This window comes from Apium graveolens, chromosome 4 (assembly GCF_009905375.1).
Source record: "Apium graveolens cultivar Ventura chromosome 4, ASM990537v1, whole genome shotgun sequence".
NCBI lineage: Eukaryota > Viridiplantae > Streptophyta > Magnoliopsida > Apiales > Apiaceae > Apium > Apium graveolens.
Window position 1 is genome coordinate 142,020,806 of NC_133650.1, and position 25,180 is coordinate 142,045,985.

Below are 25,180 nucleotides of genomic sequence, written 5' to 3' on the forward strand. Positions count from 1 at the left end.
ATAGTCAAGTTAGAAGGTTTACATCAAGACAAGCTAGTCACAGGACAAGTTCTGATACTGGGAAAAGAATAAGTTCTGCTGCTGGTAAAAGGATAAGTTCTGATGAACTTCTAGATCTTGATGAGGAAATGTCAAGACAGTTATTTCTTCAAGAAAATCCAGGAATGGACTTGGAAAGTTTAAAGGAAGAAGAAGCTAGACTTAAATCAGAGAAAGTCACATCTAAATTTGAAGCTTCTAGTAAAAATTCACTTCCAAAACTCAAAGGCATTGTGATCAAAGAAAGGACACATACTGAAGCAACGTTGGCTAGATCACAACCACAGATAGATCCAAGATCCAAGGGTAAAGAAAAGGTTGGTGAACCTATCAAGGTTTATGTACCTCCTGAGGAAGAAGAAATTACTGATGAAAAGGATGATCTTGCTCTGACTTCAAGAAAAGTTCTTAAAACAACCTCTGACATGGCTCAAGTTGTTCAGAGTCAAGAAATTGTAAGTTCTGATATTCAGAAGAAGCAAGTAACCTCTGACAGAGCTCAAGTTAACTTGATATCAGAAAATAGATCAAAGACACTCCTACCAGGATTCACTAAAGCAAAACAGACTCAATCTTTGAAGACTACTGCAAGTGGTTTTGAAGCAAGAGTAGTTACTGGAAAGGTAGCTAAAGATAAAACTGGATTGGGAAGTGCTGATGAAAGAAGAGTACACAACACTACCAATGATCCAACTTCCTTGAGTGAACCAGGTATTGGAGCAACTTCTGAGAGATTGAATCAACTGGAATCTGTACAGATGGTTTACCATACCTACTTGAAAGAATACATCATGTTGTATTTCATGACAGATGGTAGGGTTTATCATATAAGACAAAATGCCATTCCATTGAAGTATTTTGAAGAATTGGAGCATGTACTTTTCTTACTTCAAGTGGATGACAGAATAACAGAGACTGCTGCAAACTACTTAAAAGAACAGATTCAGAGACAGAAAAGGCTTTATTCTGTTAAGTCTGACAACATATATGTTCCAAAGTACAGAGATCACAATGGTGATATTGTTGATATGAAGCCTAATACTGCACAGATCAGAACATATCTTGGTATTAAGGGACTTGAATTCAATCTGGAGTCTGACAAAGCTTATGTCATAAGACTAGATCAGGAGTTGAGAAAAGCAAAGATCAATGATCTCAGAGCTGCAATCTTTCAAACTGGTGAAGATACTGCAGAGCTTAAAGATGTCAAAAGGAGAATGATTGATGAACTAAGATATGCTGAGAAATGTTTGTTGAAGAACTATCTCAGAACAACTCCTGACATCAGGGAGATCAAAAAATGATGAAGCCAAGTCAAAGATCTACAACTGCTTAAATTCTGATATTTATACAGACTGAAGTTGTTATCAGAAGTTGAAATTGGTAAAAGCTTTAAGGACTGTAAGTTGTAGATATCTAGTCTAATTCTCATGCATTTGTACTTAATGTTTTTGACATCATCAAATATCTGTTAAACTTGTATATTATGTTAATTTACAAGTTGGGGGAGATTGTTAGATATATTTGATAATGTCATGGCTAATATGTTTTATATTTAGCTTTCAGATCTTACTTGAACAGGATAAATCAGTACTTAACTGTTGATCAGTACTTATACTGGAAGTCAGGACTTAAGGATATCAGTACTTATGTTATCAGGAGATAATCATCAGAAGATAAATATCAGAACTTAAGTGCTGAAGGACAATCAGATAAGGACAGTAGCTGATTAAAGGAAAGAAGATCAAGATAAACATAAGAAGAGATATGCATGAAGAAGGAATTCTGTAAAGAATGGAATACTTGGAAGAAAAGATATCTGATTGATATATTTTAGGAAGCAGAATTATATTCCATATCAATTAGCGATTATCTTGTAACTGTGTAGTATATAAACACAGACATAGGGTTTACACTATAAGTGTTATCATTATTAGAGAAGATTATTCATTGTAACCCTAGCAGCTCTCGTGATATTTGTTCATCACTGAGAGGTAACAGTTCCATACCGTAACAGAGTTTATTGTTTCAATAAAATTTGTTTTCTGTTACTTAAGTTCTTAAAGTTCGATTTGAGTGTACTATACACTGTATTCACCCCCTCTACAGTGTGTGTGTGTGACCTAACACCATTAAAGTATTCACCACCTCGATCTGATCGAAGAATTATAATACTATGTTTGGTTTGTTTCTCCACTTCATACTTATACTCTTTGAACTTTTCAAAGGCTTTAGACTTGTGTTTCATCAAACACATATCCGAATCTAGATCTATTATCCATGAAAGTAATGAAGTATGAAAATCCACCCATGGCTTGCGTAGACATTGGTCCACATACATCTGTGTGTACCATTCCTAGCAAATTTGCAGTCCTCTCTCCATGTCTACTAAATGGAGACTGCAGTGCCACTATAAAGTGAGATTTTCATCATCCCTTTTCTTTTATTAGTTTGTTCAATCTGAAGTAAATTATGTCACATATATACAGACCATTATTTAAAGCACCACGTCCATAAAGAATATTATCTCTAAGAATAGAACATTCATTATTCTCAATAATAAATGAAAATCCAGCCAAGTCTAACATGGGAATAATATTCCTCACAACTGAGGGAACAAAATAACAATTATTTAAAACAATAGTCTTGCCCGTAGGCATATGTAAATGAAATGATTCTACGTCTTCAGCAGCAACTCTTGCTTCGTTTCCCATCAGTAGAATCACCTCCTCTTCCTCAAGAGTCCTACTTCTCCTTGGTCCCTGCAACAAATTGCAGATTTGAGAACTACAGGCGGTATCTAATACCCAAGTAGAAATTTGATTTAATGACATATTCACTTCTATCATGAACATACCTGAATCAGAAGCGGTAGTCTCACTACCCTTCTTCTTCTTCAATTCTGCAAGGTAAACCTTGCAGTTCCTCTTCCAGTGCCCCACCTTGTTACAGTGAAAGCAAACAACTCTGCTCTTGGGGTCTTCAGCTTTTGGTGGAACCGGCTTTTCTTCACCTACTTTCTTCTTCTTGGAAGAGTTCCTCTTCCTTCTCTTAGGATTGAAACCTTCACCAATTAGAAGAACAGAACTCTTCTTAGAGGGAAAATTCGATTCCGCAGTCTTCAACATGTTGTGGAGTTCAGGCAGGCTGACATCCAACTTATTCATGTGAAAGTTCACAACAAACTGCGAGAACGAACTCAGAAGCGATTGCAAGACCAAGTCTTGGCTCAGCTCCCCATCCAAGGCAAAATCAAGTTGTCCAAGACGTTCAATCAAATTGATCATCTTAAGTACATGGTCATCCACAGATGGTCCCTCAGGCATCCTACAATCGAACAGCTCCTTCGATATCTCATATCGAGCTGTCCTCCCCGCCACATCATACAACTCTTGTAGATGCATGAGGATAGTGTGAGCATCCATATGCTCATGTTGCTTCTGTAGCTCAATGTTCATGGAAGCTAGCATGATGCATTGAGCAACATTTGCATCATCTATCCACTTACGATACACAACATGTTCATCATTATGTGTATCACTAGCAGGTTCAGTAGGCTTAGGTGAGTCAATAACGTATTCTAGCTTCTCAATCCTGAGAACAATTCTCAAGTTTCGAAGCCAGTCAGCATAATTAGGACCAGTCAATTTGTGAGCATCTAGTATGCTCCTGAGTGATAGTGCAGAAGACATAATGTATATTGTAAATCTGTAAATGATAAACACATAACAACACTTAGCAAATATTCGATTTCATTTTAAAACACTATATGAATCGGGTCTTTATTCATAAGTGGCTCCCACTAGTTTATCTAATTTATTCAACCCCCTACGTGAAAAATTAAGCATTCATAATGCTAGTGGGAATAGGGATCCTACATTCCATTACACAACCCCGGCTGTAGCACGAACCGACATGTAATGTTCAATAGGCAGACAACTCTTGTCAAGTAAATCTTATGTTATTTCCTAATCAAACTTTAGCCTCTTGAATAATTGAGTCTCGGCTGTAGCACGACAAACTCAATATTCTAAGTCAAGTCTAACCCAACATTCCGTACAGTTGAATCAGTCCCCAAAGGCCCACGGCTGTAGCACGTACCGACCTTTAGATTCTTATTCAATGTACACATCTCTATGTAATAGACAAGTATTTCTTATTTCAAAATCAAAGCCCTCGGCTGTAGCACGAACCGACAATGATTCAAAAATAAGAACTACTTTCTATCATGTTGGAAGGCTATGACCGACACAAGCCCGTTGTATCATTGGCCAATTACTACTTGATATTATTTAATTTTAGAGGGATTATATTACGTTACAATCATAATCATATTATAAAGAGATTCTTCCTTTTAAATTAAATATTTCAAAACAATAATCAATAATCAGATGATTCCCAGATCGGGTGGAGCATTGTCAAGAGGCGTCACTTAATAACCCTTTCTTACAGATAGAAATCTGTTATTGACAGAATCATCCTTTCTCTCATATCGAAAATTCATATTCAATTAAGTGTTTCATAAACACAAGAATCTCATTATTGTATTCATAATATTGTTATTAAGGTTATGAAACAATTTCACTATACTAGGTTGTCTAACAAACGCCCTATGTTCATTCAAGTTCACCTAAATCTATCATCGCATGATAAACTAAGCATATATCACATATAAAAACATGAATAAACATCAAGGTAGGCATGTTACATCATCTAGCACATTAGTCTAAGCATTATACATCTCTATGTATCACATGAAGCATTTAAAAGCAATTAAAATAGTCAAAAACATCTTTAAAACACTTCATGGAAATATAAACAGTTCAAAACTTTTATATAAACTAAAATTGATCACTCTATTAGATCCGTCTCGGAAAAACGAATCCAACGGTATATTGCACGCCTAAAACGGAGTTACGAAACTCCCAGAAAATCAATTTTAATATGGACAGTCGGGTTGTAACGCATTACAGGAACGCGTTACAAGCCCTGTAACGCATTCCGGTGATGCGTTACAGCCCTTTTAAGCCATTAAAAGGTGTAACGCATTCCGTGAATGCGCCACAGGTGTGTAACGCATTCCCGGAATGCGTGACACCCCCTTTTTTTTCTTCTTTTTTCTGCAGCAGCCGACAGCTTTCCTCGATCGCCGTGCAGCCGCCTGTTCTCCTTCTCTTTCCGTGCAACACAGCAGACAGCAGACAGCAGATAATACAGATGTATATACAAATATATATATACTATATATACATATATTTACTTATTTAATTACGAATTTAATTACAAGAACTTCAAAATTTCATAATAAAAAATCTATACATCATAAAATTATGAAAAAAATACCCAGACGATTTAAACACTTGTAGAACCCAGATCAACATTCAAAATAATTCTGAGAAACGATTTCTCATCAGACAAAATTAATCCATGATATAACTTATAAAAATCATAATTAATTCATACAAGCACATAAAATTCTGAAATTTTTACCACAGATCTATATGCATACAACCTTGCTCTGATACCATTGTTGGATTTTAATCGCAGCGGGGGCATGGCAAAACACTTTTACACATATAAAATCCAAATAAAAGCATATAAATCGTGGTAAAAACATAGGGATCGAATCTAACCTTTAAAATAATTCGGAGACAACGATCAGAGATCCTTAGCAGTTGCTCCTCAAGTGTGAAGCACTCCACCGGTATCCACCAAGAAAACGATGTTAAGGAGGAGGAAGGAGGTGGAGAGAATTGGGTTTTCCAAACCTTTTGGGTTTTTGGGTTCTCGGGTTAGAATAAAAATAGGGTCTATAATAGTGTATTTATAGGCAAAATTTTCAGCTGAAATTTTCCCATAAATATTATTATTATTATCCCATTTATTATTCTCATTAATAATTAAAACACTTTTTAATTATTAATCCTTTTTCTAAACACTTTAGAAATAATTCTCTCTCTTGATTTAATTTCCAAAAATTAAATCCTTAATTAATAATATTAAGAACTTTTCTTAATTAATTTATAATCAATTAAATCTCATTTAATCAATTATTAAATTTGCCAATTAATTATTTATTTCGCAAATAAATAATTATTAGCCATTATTAATTAATTCCTCCACCATTAAATCATTCTCTTTTTATGGTGTGACCCTATAGGTTCAATATTAAGCCGGTAGTAGAAATAAATAATAATAAAACTATTTTATCATTATTTATATAAATTCTCTAATTTATTAAATATGATTAATTAATTAATCACATTTATTCTACATCGTGAGGGATACTTCTCAGCATATCGCGACTATCCGGATAATATGAATTCACTGCTTAGAATACCAAGAACCTATTCAGTGAATAGTTACCGTACAATAAACTCCTTCTACCCTACAATGTCCCGATTAAATACAAGGCATGGATCTCGTGTCAAGCCTATCTAATTCAATCACTTGCTTACCATTTAATATGCGTAGTTCTATGCAAATTAGAAACTCCTTTCTAATTTCATTTACTCTGGCCAGAGATTCCTGAACTAGCATAAGTGGATCAGCCTTGAACATTCGCTTCCTTCACTGGAAGGGGTATATCCTTTATTGATCATACACTATCTTCGTGTATAAATTCCTATACCCAGAAGAGCCCTAAAAATTGTCCCTGGAGACTAAGAACTAAACCAAAGCATAGTTCAGTGTACACAAGATTACTATGATGACCTCAAGTCTAAGGATACTTGTACAACTATCACTATGTGAACAACTGCTGACACGTGAGTGAACTCCATCAGTTGTTCAGCTGTGCGAGTCATGTTCAGTGAACTTATTCAATAATAAGCAACTACATACTAGCTATAGTATCACCACATAAATGTCTATGAGAACAGACATCCTTCATAATGAAGCAAGCATAGTATGTACCGATCTTTGCGGATTATTAATTACCAGTTAGTAATCCTATGATCAGGAACTATTTAAGTTTAGAGTCATCATCTTTTAGGTCTCACTATTATGATCTCATCATAATCCATAAAAAGCTTTACTCTAAACTATGGTATATCTTATTTAAACACTTAAATAGATAGAGCCCGTAATAAAAACAAAACAAGTCTTTTATTAATATTAATGAAATCAAAACAGATTACACAGGAAGTTATTCCTAAATCCTAATACATGATTGGACTTAGGACATATTCCTTTCAAGTAAGTTGTGGCTTGTGTGCATAATATAACCTGTTGCGATCCGTGGATGGAGGTAAGTAAGATCACTGCATATATTATTATTATTATTATTATTATTATTATTATTATTATTATTGTCATAAGCAGGTATATATATATGGTAGTGTGTGTGTTGTGGACCCCAAACTTCTGACCCGGGTTTGGAGGGCGCCACAAGTTTGGTATCAGAGCTACAGGATTATAAGTCACTGACACAAGCCTAGATTGTCGGGAATGGGTAGAGGGTTAGGATTAGAAGTAAGGAATAGAAAGATAGAACGTTGAGAGGTTGTGCGACTGAATAATAGGTGTTAGTATGTTCGTGTTGTGGTTCGAGATTCTTATCTTACGATATGATTTTCAGATAACAGCGATGGTAGATTCCTTTATCCCAGCACTAGCTGATCATTCTGAGCCTTCATTCGGAGGACCATCATTTGATCCACAACCTGCTCTTCCACCGGTGTTGGCTATACTACCTCCAGTTGTGACGGCTGTACCACTGCGAGTTATTCCACCTCCTGGTATAAGGACACCTATCCGAGGACCCCTACCTTCTGATTCTGGTTCTGCTGGGCATTCAGTTGCGGGTTCACCATTTCAGTCTACTCCATACCATGTTCCTTATTTCTGGTATGAGGCTTTTTTTTGTGAGTGAGAGGCCCTGTTGGCACAGATTCAGGAGCTACAACATATTGTGAGCACTATAGATTTTGACAGGAGTGCGAGGGAGCTTCAAGAGGAGATTCATGTGACTCGAAAGGTTCTTGAGGCTAGATTGCATGGAGCTACTAGTGAATATGCAGGCCCTGGTGCTCTTATGGGCTTGTCCTGAGAGGTGATGGAGGATCTTGTGAGGCTTGGTGGGCCAGAGTTTCCCTGGAGCGAGAGACAGAGATACAGAGACAGAGGTGCTGAGTCAGAGTTGTTGTGGTAGCTATTATACGTACATCAGTGTGTAGTGTGTATCAGCAGACTTTTGGTTTGTATTTATAGAGTAGACTTGCTGATTAGTATGTAGGTTGTTGTACCTTTTTGCTTTTGCTGAAGCATTTTCACGCTTGTACTACCAAAACTTTGATATATATTGTTGAGCAAGATTAAAGCTGTATATTTATCTCAACAATACAGGTTTGGATAACTCAACATAGGATAAGAACTTTGAAATAATCCATGTTCCACTGGAATCAGTACAGATTATTTAATTGGGTAAATGCACAAAAGATTTTGATTAGCTGCAGTGAAGAAGACATCAACAATGATCCGTATGAAGTTCATTAATATGTTCAGGCATCGGAGGAATAAGGTTGGAGTCATTCAAAGCAGTTATCAGAATCAGTACGAAGACCTCAAGGATTCCTAGTGAAGATGGTTATATTTGGTAGAAGACTTAACAGTGGTTTATACGGGTATAATACGAAGGCCTGAGAGCGGAACTAGTCGTCTGTGAACCAGACCCGTGCACGAGACGTCAGTGATCCGTGAAAAGAAACAAAGTATTATTTTTAGGAACATTGTTAAGTTGGTTTTGTACTCGAGGAGTCTGGAAATATGTTGAGGTACAAAATGCCGGAGATTAGAAGGCCTGCAGATATAGAGGAGTACAACCCGATGATTTACTAGATTTATTTTTAAATCAATGACTGGTTTTTATTAAATGAATAAATGAAAATCATCTCATTTATTTATTTAATTTCAGATCACAATTTGATTTTAAAATAAATAAATTAAAAATTGAATTTTTATTAAATGAATAAATTAATCTCAAAAGATTTATTTATTTAATTTAATATCAATATTTAATTTTTGGAAAATAAAATCAATGTTTGAATTTTATTTAAATAAATAAATAAATTTAAAGTTTATTTATTTATTTTAAATATAAAATATTTATTTTGTTTTAATCAGCCAGCTTAGCTTTACATGCATGTAGAAAGAAAATCACTCTAATTATTCACAGAAAATGGCAGCCACGGGAACAAAAGAATTCGTTTATTTCTTTGTCAAGAGAGACACTCAGTTTCGTTTCAAACAAAAGAAAGAAAATGATGAATGTATGCGTACTGTTCTGTTTATCCACGTGGGACTAAGCCGAGAGACTCATTGGAACTCATGAAATAAAAGAAACAATGAAGTACAAGATTCAGAGAAATGGCTGGTGTTTTGTCACGACCTGAGCCACGCGCGCGTGACGCACACGCACACTCCTCCTTGCCTTGCTGTGCGCGTGTGTCGTAACCACCTCCTAGCGCCTGATTCTCTTCTCCGTGTACAGCCTCTCCTACAGCTGCATGTGGTACCATTCTGTAAAATAAAAAAATTCATTTATTTTGTTTTGAACAAACACAAACTCAACAGCAAAGCAAGTAAATGTGTTTTCCTGAGTCGCCATAAAAAGAATTTTTCATGGAAAAAATAACGACGCACTGAACCACACTAATCGACACAAACAAAAAAATGCAAAGGCAGATTGCGGCTGGTTTTCCTTGTCCTCGTGCGTAGCTAGCACGTATGGCCGACCTCCACTTGTTTCCACGTACAGTTCCTCCTGGCAGCTGCATGTGATGTTTGTTTATTCTGTATAAACACAAAACCAAGTACATGCACAGGTCGCCATAGGCGAATTAATCTGTTTTGGCAAAGTCAGCCGATACAAAAAGTCGCCACAGATACTCTTGGTCGCCATACATATTATTATTGCAAGGCTTTCAAATTAAAAGATGTGAATATGGGTAAGCCACGTATTTTAATTCTATCTCTCCTACATTCTACCATCTACAAAACCAAAGAATTACAACAAATTAACACTACTCAGCAAAAACACTATCGAAGCTCTGGAGAATTTTTCTTGTAGAGTTAGTTGATTTCATTTATTGAAATTAAGGAGAGAAGTGCTACCAAATTTATTTCACACCAATTAAAGCCTTACAAACTTGTAACACTCATTATTTAAAGCTCTCTTGATTGTATTTAATATCTTTTGATAGAAGCTTTGAATTCCTAGAGGGATAGATAGAACCCTAAATTTGATAGTTATTATTTTGGGTCTCTCTATACTTGTTGCTTCGAATTATTTATATTCGGAGTTGTAAGAAAACCTTTACGGTTTAATTTCTTAATAATAAGAATTATTCCGTGAATCTCTTTGTGTTTGTTTATATCGTTTTCGAGGTTTATTATCCGTTGTAATTAATTTTAGAAAATGAAGAACACACATTCACCCCCCTGTATGTACATTTGGACCTAACAATTGGTATCAGAACTTGTTGATCATATACAGATCTAATCCGTTAGATTAGCAAGTTTTGTTGTTGATTTTGGTTGTACAGAGTTTGGGAGTGCTTTCGGTGTGTAGATCTGATTTGGGTTTGTTGGTATTAACTTGACTGGTTTGGTATTGTTGACTGACTGGGTTATCATATTTTGAGACAGTTTATTGCAAATTTTTCTCAGATCAGAAGAGATGAGTTCTCAGAAAGTTAGTAGTATCAAGGTTCCTCAGTGATATGGATAAAAATACGTCCTAAAGACACATTAATATCGCATTAATTGCACTTGGGCTTCTTGTCCGAAAACTCCAATACAGGCCTGTCTGGTCCAAGCTTCATAGCAGGCCTGTCTAGTTTAAGCTTCGTAACAGGACTACGACGACCCAAGCAACCAAGACCCACCAGCGGAGGTCATCCAAGTCCACGAACATGAGCTGTTCACGGACTAAGCCCAATACGGCCGGAAGAGCAGAGACGTGTGTTCTAAATGGACTCAAAGTCCTACATAGAAGGTTCTGGATCCCCTTCCCTAAGAGGACTCCTATTCACCATCCAAGTTGGAGACTTGTCCACCAAGTCTCCCAACAGAAGTCTAACCCTAGACTCACCACTATATAAAGGGATCTACCCCTCAATCTAGAACTATGTTTTTGGCTTGATTCTCTACAACACAGAGATATGTAGGCATCTTGCTAGGACCGATAGTCCCAAACGCAAGAGCAGCCATTAAAGCTCGAAGCTCACCAACCCTAGCATTAAATACTAAAGTACTCAGGTTTTTATTCCAAAACCTTTGGCGCCATCTGTGGGAAACTTACAACAAACATGGTAAACACACGGAGCAGAAACACTAGTGGGACAGACACTCCCATCCCATCACGAACAATAGCATCAACGGTGGAGGTACCACCACACTCAACTTATGCCTCCCCCCAAGGAGGAACCTTGGTAGGGGCAACTGAGGCTCAGCCATAAGGGTCGAATCCCCCGGCTCCTCAAGGGACGAATCCCCAATTTTAATATGTGCATGCACCTGTGAGCTCTCGACCCACTGGGTATGAGTACTCGACGATCGTGACCACTAACCTCCTTATGGGAAGCCTCTATACCCTAAAGTAGGAGGGAGTGGACACTCTGATAGGGGTGAAGCACAAGGGAAGATGCCTCAATACATACGTGGCTTAGCTCCTATTCCGGAGGATCAAGAATTCTCTGGGCCTTATACTGAAAGAGACTCCGAGTCATCGGATGATGATGTTGCTCCAAGAAGAAGGCGTGCTGGCAAGGAGTTGATGGCTGACATTGAATAATGCTCTAGGAGCACTCAAGGAATGAATCCCCAAGATGTTCAAGAAAGGATCAAGGCTCATAAAGCAGAGATCCAAAGGCTGAAGCGAGACCTGGAGACACATCTGGCCCCAAGACCCCCACTTGTTCCAAGACGGAGAAATCCTCCTCCAATCATAGACCTAGATGGTCCAATACCAAGAAGGGCAGCTGCCCCAAGGGCTGATCCAAGTGATCTTATGCCCCTAGGTGTTCCTGATGATCCAAACCCACCATTCACTGATGAGATAATGAATGCTCGTATCTCAAGAAAGTTCAAGATGCCCACCATCAAAGCATATGATGGTACTGGCGACCCTGCTAATCATGTTAGGACGTTCTCTAACGCCCTGTTGTTACAGCCTGTTAATGACGATATTAAGTGTCGGGCCTTCCCTCAAACCCTATCGGGCATGGCTCAAAGGTGGTACAATCGTCTTCCCCCAAACTCTATTGGATCTTTTAAGGACTTGAGTCAAGCTTTTATCAAGCAATTCATAAGTGGCAGAGTGCACGAGAAGAGCTCATCATCTCTCATGGGTATAGTCCAAGGAGCAAAGGAGTCCTTGAGAGAGTATCTGAATCGATTTACGAAGGAGGGTTCGAAGGTCCCTGATCTTGATGATAAAGTAGCTATGATAGCCCTACAGCAGGGGACTAAAGACGAGTTCTTTAAGATGTCCTTGGCTAAGCGCCCTCCCGAAAGAATGTTGCAGCTCCAGGATAGAGCTGGGAAATATATTAAGGTGGAGGAAAGTATGAAGAAGATGGCTGTGAGTAACGAACCTACTGGGAACAAGAAGCGGAAGACGGGACAGGAGTATGATGCCAAGGACAAATATCCACGAATTGGAAAAAACTCTGACTCCTCCTCTTCTAAGAAGAATCAACAACCAAGGTTCGCTGAATATGCAAGGCTGAATGCTCCAAGGAGCCAAATCCTTATGGATATTGAGAAGGATAAGGACTTCAAATGGCCGAAGCCACTAAGGGGAGACCCCGAAAAGAGGGACAAGAATAGGTACTGTAGGTATGACAAGGATGTCGGTCATGATACTGACGATTGTAGGAAACTCAATGATGAGATTGACTATCTGATCCGAAGAGGAAAGTTTGGACGTTTCACCAAGGGTGAAGAGGCCGGACGCTCGAAGAGAGATAATGATCGAAGAGATGATGATCGGAGGGGTAACGACTGAGATCGCAACCCACAGCCTCGAGGACCGGTAATTAATATGATCTCGAGGGTCCTACAACAGCTGGCACAACAAGGAACTCCCAAAAAGCATATGCAAGAGAAGTAATGAGCATAGTTGGGGAACCATCTAAGCGTTCCAAGTCTGAGATGACACTTGAATTTGGTGACCCAGACCTTAAAGGTTTGAAATTTCCTCAGGATGATCCTCTGGTTATCACTCCGATAATTGGAAATTGTCCTGTTATGAGGGTCCTAGTGGACAATGGAGCTTCCGTTGACATTCTGTTCCATGATACATTCATAAGGATGGGCTATAATGACTCTCAGCTAACTCCATCTGACGCACCCATTTACGGGTTCAGCCATGTGGAATTTAAAGTCGAGGGAGCAATACAACTTCCTGTAACTATCGGGGAAGAGCCCAGGGAGGCCACGCAAATGTTGAACTTTCAGGTTGTCAAGGCAGCCTCTATCTACAATGCAATCATGGGTAGGATAGGGATCCACACTTTTAAGGCTGTGCCCTTCACTTACCACATGGTACTGAAGTTCCCAACTAGGAACGGTGTTGGAGAAGCAAGATGAGATCATAAAATGGCCCACAGTTTCTATGGTATAGCACTTAGGCCCGATGGAACTGGGGCAGGTTCTCCCCATAGAAGACATGGATGTCCGAGAAAATGACGAGCTACGAGGAAAGCCAGCGGAGGACTTGATCCCAGTTCCCTTAGATCCATTAGACCCGGAAAAGGTCACATACATTGGGGCATCTTTCGACAAGCCTTTGAAGGGTCGGATAACAACTTTCCTCCAAGAGAACAGAGATGTATTCGCTTGGATAGCAGCTGATATGCCTGGGATTGACCCTAACCTGATAACTCATAAGTTGAACGTTGATCCAACTCGAAAGGCTGTAAAGCAAAAGAAGAGAACTTATGCCCCTGATAGGCTGGAAGCCATTAAGCAGGAGGTCGAGAAGGTTTTAGAAGCAGGATATATAGAGGAAGTGTAATTCCCTGAATGGTTAGCCAACTCCGTAATAGTTAAGAAGCCCAATGGAAACTGGAGGATGTGCATTGACTTCACTGACTTGAATGGTGATTGTCCCCAGGATAGTTACGCCCTACCAAGGATTGATACCCTGATCGATGCCACTGCTGGACACGAGATGGTAAGCTTCATGGATGGCTTCAGTGGTTACAATCAGATCAGAATGCATAAGGATGACACCCCCAGGTATCTTTCATAATCGACTTTGGTGTATTATGTTATCTTGTTATGGCTTTTGGACTTAAGAATGCAGGAGCTACTTACCAAAGACTGGTAAACAAGATATTTGCCCATCTAATTAGGAAGACCATGGAGGACTATGTCGATGACATGTTAGTCAAAAGCCTAAGCAAGGCCGATCATATTAGTCACCTCAGAGAGGCATTTGAAGTGCTGAGGCACCACAAGATGATGTTAAACCCAGCCAAGTGTGCTTTTAGCGTTGGGTCTGGAAAATTTTTGGGTCACATGGTCTCTAAGAGGGGGATAGAGGCCAATCTCGACAAGATCAAAGCCATCCTAGACATGGAGCCACCATGCTCCATCAAGGACGTTCAGAAGCTGACAGGAAGAATTGCAGCTCTAGAGAGGTTCATCTCCAAGTCTGGAGACAAATGCCTACCCTTTTTCAAAACCCCTAAGAAGGTGAAGGACTTCAAGTAGACCGCTGAGAGCCAAGAGGCCTTCGAACAGATGAAGAAGTACATGAATGAAGCCCCATTATTGGCTAAACCAAGTTCAGAGGACACTCTATATTTGTACCTCGCAGTATCTGAGCAAGCCGTGAGTGCGGTTCTCGTGAAGGAAGAGCAGAAGCTCCAAAAGCCTGTATACTATGTAAGCAAGGTGCTCCATGGAGCGGAATTGAATTACTCCACTACGGAGAAGTTCACACTTGCTCTCATCACAGCCTCAAGGAAGTTGAGACCATACTTCCAGGCTCACAAGATTAATGTCATGACGGACCAGCCATTGAGAAACATTCTTCATAGCCCAAAGGCCAGTGGAAGGTTCATCATGTGGGCAATTGAGTTTGGAGAATTCGATATTAAGTATAAGCCTCGAACGGCCATCAAGGCTCATGCCTTAGCAGACTTCGTGGTTGAATGTACTATTAACGACCAAGAAGTTGGGGGGCAAGAGATAGTAACTCCGGGAGAAGGGGAGAAGGATGAAGAAGCAACTCTAAAAGAATATTGGGTTCTCTATTTTGACGGAGCGTCCAAAACAAAATCTAGTGGTGCAGGCCTAGTGTTGCAAAGCCTTGAGGGGTTTATGTTTGAGTATGCTCTGAAGTTGGATTTTCCGACTATAAACAATGAAGCAGAATATGAAGCATTGATAGCTGGCTTAGGCCTGGCTAGAGCCGTAAGGGCCAAAAACCTGAAGGTCTGTGGAGACTCGAGACTCATAGTTGCTCAAGTTAATGGGGAGTTTGAGGCCAAAGATGATACAATGGCCAAGTACCTGAGAGTCGTAAAGGGAATACTGACTCAGTTCGATGAATGGTACGCAGAACATGTTCAGACAGAGGAGAACACTACGGCGGATTCCTTATCTCAGTTCGCCTCGTCCGAGATAGAGAATTATCCGAGGAGTATTTAATTCTAGGTCTTGAAGACCCCTACTATTCATGTCATGAATCTGGTAGCACCGGTCGGTGTGGCTAGTTGTTGGATAGAACCGATCAAAACTCACTTGGAAACTGGGTGGCTCCCTGACGATGCCCAGGAGGCTCGTAAGTTGTCGGTTAGAGCATTAAGATACTCACTGATTGAAGGCCTTCTTTACAAAAGGTCCTTTGTTATTCTATACTTAAAATGCTTAAGACCTCTTGAAGCAGAGGAGGCACTAAAAGAAGCCCATGAAGGGATTTGTGGACAGCACTTAGGGGGCAGGGCCCTCGCTCACAAGATAACTCGGTCGGGGTTCTACTGGCCAACTATGTTAGCCGATGCAAAGGCTTATGTGAAAAAATATGACAGATGCCAGAGGCACACACCAATAGTATGACGGCCCCCAGAGAGGCTTACGTCGATTAACACACCCATCCCTTTTACAATTTGGGGAATGGACATACTTGGACCATTTTCTGTAGCATCGGGACAGAGGAAGTTCATTGTAGTAGCGATAGACTACTTCACGAAGTGAATTGAGGCTAAGGCACTAGCCAAGATAACCACCAAGCAAATTGCCCAATTTTTCTAGGAGAATGTGATATGCCGATATGGAATCACCCGCATCCTTGTCACGGATAATGGGAAACAATTTGATAATGCAGAGTTCAAAGAGTACTGCGATGATAATAGCATAGAACTTCGCTTCACCTCGGTTGCACACCTTCAGGAAAATGGGCAAGCAGAAGTTGCTAACAGAATCATCCTTGATGGACTTAGGAAGAGGGTGGAACGCTTGAGAAACACTTGGGTGGATAAGTTGCTGCCTATACTTTGGGCATATCGCACCACCTGCAAAGTGACAACTGAGGCAACCCCATTCATGTTGGCTTACGGAGCCGAGGCAGTGGTGCCCCTTAAGATCACTGATGGATCCCCTAGGATCGAAGCTTACGAGCCAGAGACAAACGAAGAAGGCATGAGGCTTGCCCTCGATCTTATTGACAAGGTCAGGGATGAGGCCAACGCCCGTAATGTAGAGCAAAGTCTCCCTCTATTATAATAGACGGGTTAAAGAAAGGTTTTTTCAACAAGGAGATTTGGTTCTGAGGAAGATTGAGGCATCAGAAGTAGGGGAGAGAGGAAAGCTAGCCCATAACTGGGAAGGACCTTACAAGGTCAGAAAGACATTGGGATGAGGATCCTACAAGTTAGAGACCCTGAATGGTGATGAAGTACCTCGTACTTGGCATGCTTCGAACCTGAAGGCTTATTATGTTTAGGACGTTCAGTATATGTTCCTAGTACTTAGCATTAGTTTATAAATAAGGTCGACAAAACCATCTTATGTAAGGGTTGAACCCATTTTTTAGATATGTTATCTATTTATGCAAGTTTATTTCTATCATCTTCTCTACCAATGCAAAGAATGGGAGTCCCGAAGGACCAAATGCCGAAAATAAAAGACAAGTATGAAATGAAATTAAACATAGTGCATAGATAAAAGATCCCGAAGGATCATAAGTTGGAAGTCCCGAAGGACCAATAGGTTACAAACCAATAAAAGTTTAAATAAATAGGTTCTGAAAATAAAAGCCACATACGGCAATCAAGGCCATGCAAGACCATATCATTCACTCATCAGAAGAATCCTCCCCCTCTCCATCCGACCCTTCCTCAGAAGAAGAAACGCTGCTCGTCGGAATTGGCTCCCTCATCTTCCCTCGAAGGGCTGCCCTGGACTTGGGGCTGCCCGAGGGGGCTTTGCCCTTAGAGCCAGAACTGGAACCCGAGTGGCTGGAGCTTGACTTGGACCTCATATGAGGAGTCGAGGGCACCGATACGGAAGGGTGCTCAGATAAGTCCATAACAGGCATCTTCCAGGGGCAAGATGGAAGGCTTGGATCAATTACATCCGTCCATATGCCTTGGGCATCTTTGACTCCCCTATTCTGACCTATCGCCATGTTAATGGAGCGCATCTCGTCGTCGTGCTCATCCATCATTGTAGTGAACCTAGTGGATCTATGATAAGCAGCCTTGAGGTCCTTCCATTCCTTCTTCCTCTTCTCTTCCGAGCTAGAATATTTCTTCTCCATGATGGCCAGCTTTCGCTCCGCCTCATGGGATTTAGACTCCCACTCTCCTGAGGAGATGGTCATCTGGTTCATAAAAACCTGCAAGGCGTTGTAGTCACCCCTCATCGTCATAGCTTGAGTAGAGGATGCTGCGAAGTAGGCGTTGGTCTAAAAAAGAAAACATAAGTTTGAGAATAAAGGGCCGAGCCCCCAAGGAGTGATTCCTATAGTATTTTCCAAGTTCTAAGAAAAAGAGAACTTAAGCGAAAATTTGTATAAGTAGAAACATACCTGATAGAGGGCATGAGCTCCCAGCATCTCAGCCTCGAGGAGTTTCTCACCAGTGGAGACAGATAAGAGGTCGGGAGAAGTAATGCAATTTTTAGACCACTCAATAGCAAGTGCCGGGTTGTTGAAAATGGAGTCGTTGGAGGAAATACCCCAACCGGGCTCGAAAGGATTTCTAGCACTCCCGTCAAAATCCTTGGTCCTCTTAAGGCCAGATCCGGATGCCTCGAGGAAGGCAGGGACCTTTGGGATATGGTTGGCCTTCTTGATGGCATCTCTAGCCATCCTTCTCGTAACAGCACCACTCAGATTAGCTTTGGCGTCGAGAGCCTTAGCAACTGAAATAAGAAGAAAAGAAACAAATGTAAGAATAACTTGTACAAAGTAAGGGAAAACAAGGATAAATACCCTCTATGGAGAGGCAACTAAGGCCAGCCTCGACAAGCTTGACTTCCGTAATGAACTCCCAGTAAGGGGTTCTCCCGTCATCGTCAATAAGAAGATCTCGAGCATGAAGCTCAGCATCAGAAAGGTTGAGAATAAAGTGGGAGCTATCGACTGGGCTGCTAAAATCACGTCTGAAGTATACACCCCAGTCTCCGTCCTTCCACTCAACAACCACAAACTTCTTGTTCCAGTTATGGTTTAAGTCATTTAGGGAACTAGTGTTCACCATTTGAGGATCGTGAGCTCGGTGTTGAATTACTACCCAGCCAGGCCTAGTCATAGGAGACGCCTTCAACATGAAGATGCTATGGAATATTGTTACACTCAAAGGGATGCCTAAGTCATGGCATCGCACTATGAATAGGATAATGAAAGACCACCCGTTAGGGTAGAGCTGACACAGATGGATCTTTAGCTCAGCTAGAAGCCTCAGAATGAAGGGGTGTAGAGGGAACCTTAGCCCGGAGTTAAGGGCCGCCTTCAATACAAACAGCCTCTGGTGGCAAAGATTGCATGTCCTCTCACTTGGCTTGGCTTTACGAACCCTCAAACAGTCGGGCCATGAGTAAGTCGACTTAATCTCCTCGACATTCTTCTCACGAAGTACACTTCGGTGATTAAATGCATAAAAATGGACGGTACTAGGGTACTCGTCCGCTCTCTCATCCAACATACTCTTCAAACTATTCGGGCAACAATTAATTGAGAAGGGGGAGACAAGAGCTATACCTTGGAGTGAGCGTAGAGTATCCCTCTTATGCATAGCTTCCTTTTCGGAGAAAGAGGACTTGACAGGGCCTTTTCCACCTGACATTCTTGGAGAACTTGAAAGGAGTTGTAAGCTTGAGAGAATTTGATAACTTAGGAATTTGAGAAATGAAGGTGTGAATGAAAATGAGCACTTCTCATCTTCTTTTATAGGAAAAAGGTCACCTGCTACATCAGGTCGAAAGCCAGCCTGGTTCGCGCTAGCAGGTACCTCGTTAAAAGAACACCGGAAATGGTGAGAAAGACGATCAAAAGGCAATAGAAGATGATATAATAGACGGTAAAAGCGGTGCAGAACACCGCTTAGTATGTCAATCTTCCAAAAAAATCCTCGCTGAAATTAAGTACAAGTCATTAGCCTTAGTTAACAGATGATTAGGTTAATCACCATGATTAGCCAAACTGGTAAAGATTAGGATCACTCCTAAACATCCATACCAGAGCCTTGACGGCCACAACTTACGCGCGGGGAAGCCGCGACCGACCAGGCAACATTTGGAGGCCTTTTGGCCTACCAGAAGCCTCTATATCAGAGCCTTGACGGCCACAACTTATGCGCGGGGAAGCCCCGGCCGACCAGGAAACATTTGGAGGCCTTTTGGCCTACCAGAAGCCTCTATATCAGAGCCTTGACAACGACAACTTATGCACGGGGAAGCCCCGGCTGACCAGGAAACATTTGGAGGCCTTTGGCCTACCAGAAGCCTCTGTATCAAAGCCTTGACGGCCACAACTTATGCGCGGGGAAGCCCTGATCGACCATGCAATATTTGGAGGCCTTTTGGCCTACCAGAAGCCTCTGTATCAGAGCCTTGAGGTCCATAACTTATGCGCGGGAAAGTCCTGGCCGACCAGGAAACATTTGAAGGCCTTTTGGCCTACTAGAAGCCTCTGTAGCAGAGCCTTGAGGCCATAACTCACCTCCGTAGTGGCCTTGGTCTATCATCCAACAATTTAAGGTCTTTTTACTCACTAAAGGCTCTTGTGGAAGAGCCTTGAGACCCTCAAAAAACTTCTCTAGAGGCCTCCCTGAGTTGTTCTCTGGAAATGTTTGGAAAAGGATAAGTCCCAGTGGAACCAAGTTTCGTAAGGACTAGAAGTCCACGAGAACGAGTTGGTTGGAGTGCATAAACATCCTGCAAGATAAGTTTTAGCAAATTTAGTGAAGCACAAGACTTCCTACGAAGGAAAAGTTCAGTAGACCATAGAGAGGTTAGCAAGAACGAGTATAGAACCTCCATCAGGATGAGTACAGCACGTTCGCTAAAATAGCCGTAGCTGAACCCTGAGGAACTCAAAGGAAGCTTTGAAATTAATTCCATGGGCTATCAAGGACCACAAGAGCATATCAAGGTTAGTAGAAACCTAGTACTCTTAGTGAGAAGTTAAAAAAAAGTGGGGGGTAGGAACCCCTGGGCAACCACCTCTAGGCCAACCAAGAACTGGCTGACTAGGAGGTGGCCGACGAGAACCCTCTACCCCAAAGTGGCCGAGCAGCCCATTTTAGGGGCTTGAGGCCGAGCAGAGCCTCCTGCCCCAGGAGGTTCTGCTCGACCCCGAGCGCCCCTTTCGAAATTTTTTGAAAAAATTCGGAAAATATAAGAAAAAATCAGAAATTTTTTGAAATTTTTTAAATTTTCAGGAATGTGAGATTAAGCCCAGATTAGGGCCGATTAGTGAAATTAAGCCCCGGTTAGGGCCGATTAGTGTATATTAAGCATAATTACCCCAAGTTAGGGATAATTAGTGATTGGTATGATCGAATTAGCCCCGATAAGGGCCGTTTAACCCATTGACTCTTATAATTAGTGTGAATTAGGGATAATTAGTATCGCATACATACTGATTAGTCTTGATTAGCCCCGATTAGGGCCGATTAGCCTCGATTAAGGCCAATTAGTGCATTATAGCTTAAAATTAGGCTCTTTTGAGCCTAATTAGCAACTTGTACATGGAAATTAACCCCTATTAGGGTCAATTAGCCCTGATTAGGGCCGACTAGCAGCTTTTACCCTATAATTAACCTTGATGAAGGTTATGGGGTGATAAAAGCTCGCTTTGTAGTCCCGATTAGGACCGTTTAGTGTTGAACACCATCCAAATAGCCCCTACGTGGCCCTTAAGTGTGAATTCACACGCTAATAAGCCGTTGTAAATGTGTAGGTCGCTCCACACTTTATAATAATGCGGCGATACCCATGAAGGGACGATACCTGAAAAGGGCCAAAAGTACACCAAGTAGCGATTAGACCATTATAACTTCCATGAAAACTTGAGTAGTATTCACGAAAGTTGGGGGGAAAATGATATGGATAAAAATACGTCCTAAAGACACATTAATATCGCATTAATTGCACTTGGGCTTCTTGTCCAAAAAGTCCAACACAGGCATGTCTGGTCTAAGCTTCGTAGCAGGCCTGTCTGGTTTAAGCTTCGTAACAGGCCTACGACGGCCCAAGCAATCAAGACCCACCAGCGGAGGTCATCCAAGTCCACAAACACGAGCTATTCACGGACTAGGCCCAATACGGCTGGAAGAGCAGAGACATGTGTTCTAAACGGACTCAAAGTCCTACATAAAAGGTTCTGGATCCCCTTCCCCAAGAGGACTCCTATTCACCATCTAAGTTGGAGACTTGTCCACCAAGTCTCCCAACAGAAGTCTAACCCTAGACTCGCCACTATATAAAGGGCTCTACCCCTCAATCTAAAACTACGTTTTTGGCTTGATTCTCTACAACACAGAGATACGTAGGCATCTTGCTAGGACCGATAGTCCCGAACGCAAGAGCAGCCATTAAAGCTCAAAGCTCACCAACCCTAGAATTAAATACTAAAGTACTCAGGTTTTTATTCCACAACACTCAGTTTGATAAATCAAGATATAATCTATGGAAAAAGAAAATGCTATTGTATATTCGGGCATCGAATCCAGATTATATGAGAGTATTGAGAGAAGGAAGACATGTGCCGATGAAGGATCATCCGGAGTTGCCTAATATGAGAATGTCATGCCCTGAAGCAGAATGGAGTGCTCGTGATAAAGAACTGATAGCTCTGGATGAAGGCCTACAACTTATTTTGGTGGATTCGATGGATGATGATATGAGTCACCAAATTATGGTATGTGATAGTGCCAAGCACATATGGGAAACCATAAAGCTGCTTATGGAAGGAACTGAAGATGTTAGGCAGAATATTTTGGATATCTTGACTTTACAATATGAGGCCTTTAAGTCCTTTCCTGGAGAAAGTATTACTCAAGTCTTTGAAAGACTGAATAAGCAGTCAAACGAATTAAGTATTCATGGCAAGACTTATCCTCAGAGAGAAGTCAACAGGAAGTTTATGCTAGTGCTACCTCACCACTAAGAGAATAAGGCTTCATCTGTTTGTGAGCGTGTTGACTTTGAAACCATGACACTTGAGAAGTTGTATGATAAGCTGAAGACTCATGAAATGGAGCAAGAACAAAGGAAGATCATATATGGTGGTGGTACAGTTGATAGCAAGAATGCTGAACTACTCAAGACAACTGCTCTTGTAGCTAGTGGAATCAAAGAGCTTGACATTACTGCTGAAAAACCTAAGTCTAAAGCTAAAACGCTCTTTGAGGCTGAATGGATGATGGAAACCTCTCTGGGAGTCCAAGGGACTACTACACCACTGAGGAGCTGCAAAGCATGGAAAATCCTACTATGGCCAATCTAGTAGGGATGTTCAGTAACATCAGGTTTAGAAGAAATCAAGGCTTTAGGGGTTCTGAAAGCAGCAACCGTGGTCAGAGGTCAAGTTCATCTTCTGGATCAGGTTACAAGAAATGAATGGTTGATAGAAGCAAGTTCAGATGCTATAACGGTGATGAGGTTGGGCACTTTTCCACTGAATGTAGGAAGCCTCAACAAACAAGGGATAAAGGCAAAGCTTATCAGAAAAAGGACTCAGGTAGCTCAAGGAAGTATCCAGTGAAATCTTACGTAGCTGAGGGGAAGAGCTGGGATGACACTGATGATGAAGAAGAGCAATATGGAAATCTTGCATTGATGGAATAATCTTCTTCTCAGGTATCATTTCCAATTATTCATGCTTTACCTCCAGATAACTTATGTGAGAATGAACACTGTGTCGCCTTCACGCAGACTGTCCTAGTGTATGGAAATGTTGTTTCTCATCACTATCTTAAGGCACGTGCAATACAAAGGAATGCATTGAACAACATGATGCCATAAAAGAAGTGTATAGAAACGTTAGTACTACACTAAGATGTACTCTGCTTGATGTCGAAGACCTTAAAGTAGAACTAAAAAAGTTAAAGATGAAAATGATAAGTTAGTTCTAGATAGGGCCAGTATTGAGAATCTTAAGCAAACCAATAAATATTTAGTACTTAAGATTACCAAGCACCTCGAGACAGAGGAAGAGCTAAGGAACAAGAATACAGAATTAGAAACTAAATTGCATGCTTTTATTGATTATGCAAATCTTGCTAAGAATCTCATAGCTGATCAAGTAGTAGGTGGAAAGGTTGGGATAGGTCTAGACTACGATGAACTTAGAAAAGCTTCTAAGAAATGAGTAGTTGAAAATGACCCTGTAGAGAAAGTTGTTAATTCCCCTGATACACCTCATATTCTTAAGGAAGCTAAGAAGCCTCTATTTAAGAAAGCTATTGTTGAGCCCTTTGATGAAGATAATCTTTATATTCATCATGAGATGCTTGTTGAGGATCTCGAGCTCTCAAGGAGAAAAAAGGCAAAGAAACCTACATCTGTTGCTAATGAAGTGACTTATCTTTTTCCGGACTAGGTTTTACTTCCAAGAATAAGAAGAATAGAAGTAGAAATGGCAGGATAGGAACTAATGGCCCTAGGAAGTTATGCAACAATTGTGGTTCTGCTGGTCACCTTACTCATGCTTGAAGAAAGGTTAAATTAGACAATGTTAAGAATGCTTATGTGCATAACATGCCTAAAGTTTCTAAGTGTAATAAATCTGTTTACATGCCATGTGTAGTATATTTCATGCACACTTATCTTGATTCCACACACTCACATAATATATCTCATAATCATGATAAGCATTTTAGTAAGAACACTAGTAGATCAAAGACTATAAGCCCTCCTAAAGCTAGGAAAGTGGCACTTGTCACCAAGCCCAAGAGCAAGTCTATTGGTACTTCTGAAAGTGACAAGGAAAAAGTCAATGATAAAGCAAAAATTGTTAAGCCTGTCAATTCTGTGAAGAGAAATGTTATATATTCAAATGCTTCTAAGTCTTCTGGACCCAACATAGTTTGGTTACCACAGAAAACTTAATCACTTTTGTTTTCAGGGCATAAAACAGAAGAAGGTCATGTGGATTCGGGACAGTGGATGTTCAAGGCATATGATTGGAGATAGAGCCCTGCTATCAAAGGTGGTTAAGAAAGCTGGCCTTTTGGAGATGACGACAAAGGTTATACTACGGGATATGGCTATTTAGAAATTGGTAATGTCATCATTGAAGAAATCTCTCTGGTTGAAGGTCTTATGCACAATCTTCTCAGTATCAGTCAATTCTGTGATAAAGGATGTGAAGTGATGTTCAAGAAAGAGAAGTGTTTGATCTCTAATCAGAAGAATGAGAAGCTGACTCTCAATGGAGTTAGAAAGGGTGATTTGTTCGTAGCTAACTGGAATTCTGCAGATGGTCAAGTAATGTGTTTCTACAGTAAAGCCTCCCCAGATGAAAGTTGCTTATGGAATAAGAAGCTCTCCCACTTGAACTTCAAGATCATGAATTCTTTGGTTAAGAGGGGATTGGTGAGAGGATTGCCCGAGATGGAATTCAGTCCTGATGGACTTTGTGAAGCATGTGAGAAGGGAAAGTCAAAGAGGGTATTACACA

At 40.6% G+C, this 25,180-nt stretch overlaps 5 protein-coding genes across 5 annotated transcripts; all 5 read left to right on the top strand.

The window, feature by feature from the left end:
• The first annotated feature begins 12,262 nt into the window (after positions 1-12,262).
• LOC141719039 (uncharacterized) lies at positions 12,263-13,048 on the top strand. Its single transcript, XM_074521424.1, has one exon. The coding sequence runs from the start codon at positions 12,263-12,265 to the stop codon at positions 13,046-13,048; it is 786 nt and encodes a 261-aa protein (XP_074377525.1).
• A 104-nt stretch (positions 13,049-13,152) lies between these two features.
• Positions 13,153-13,632, top strand: LOC141719040 (uncharacterized). The gene has a single exon (XM_074521425.1). It carries the CDS (start codon positions 13,153-13,155, stop codon positions 13,630-13,632), a length of 480 nt encoding a protein of 159 aa, XP_074377526.1.
• A 1,158-nt stretch (positions 13,633-14,790) lies between these two features.
• On the top strand, positions 14,791-15,702 carry LOC141719041 (uncharacterized). Its single transcript, XM_074521426.1, has one exon. It carries the CDS (start codon positions 14,791-14,793, stop codon positions 15,700-15,702), a length of 912 nt encoding a protein of 303 aa, XP_074377527.1.
• Positions 15,703-15,735: 33 nt separating this feature from the next.
• On the top strand, positions 15,736-16,776 carry LOC141719042 (uncharacterized). Its single transcript, XM_074521427.1, has 2 exons — positions 15,736-16,104; positions 16,306-16,776. The coding sequence occupies exons 1-2, from the start codon at positions 15,736-15,738 to the stop codon at positions 16,774-16,776; spliced, it is 840 nt and encodes a 279-aa protein (XP_074377528.1).
• Positions 16,777-22,198: 5,422 nt separating this feature from the next.
• Positions 22,199-22,666, top strand: LOC141719043 (uncharacterized). Its single transcript, XM_074521428.1, has one exon. The coding sequence runs from the start codon at positions 22,199-22,201 to the stop codon at positions 22,664-22,666; it is 468 nt and encodes a 155-aa protein (XP_074377529.1).
• The last annotated feature ends 2,514 nt before the right edge of the window (positions 22,667-25,180 follow it).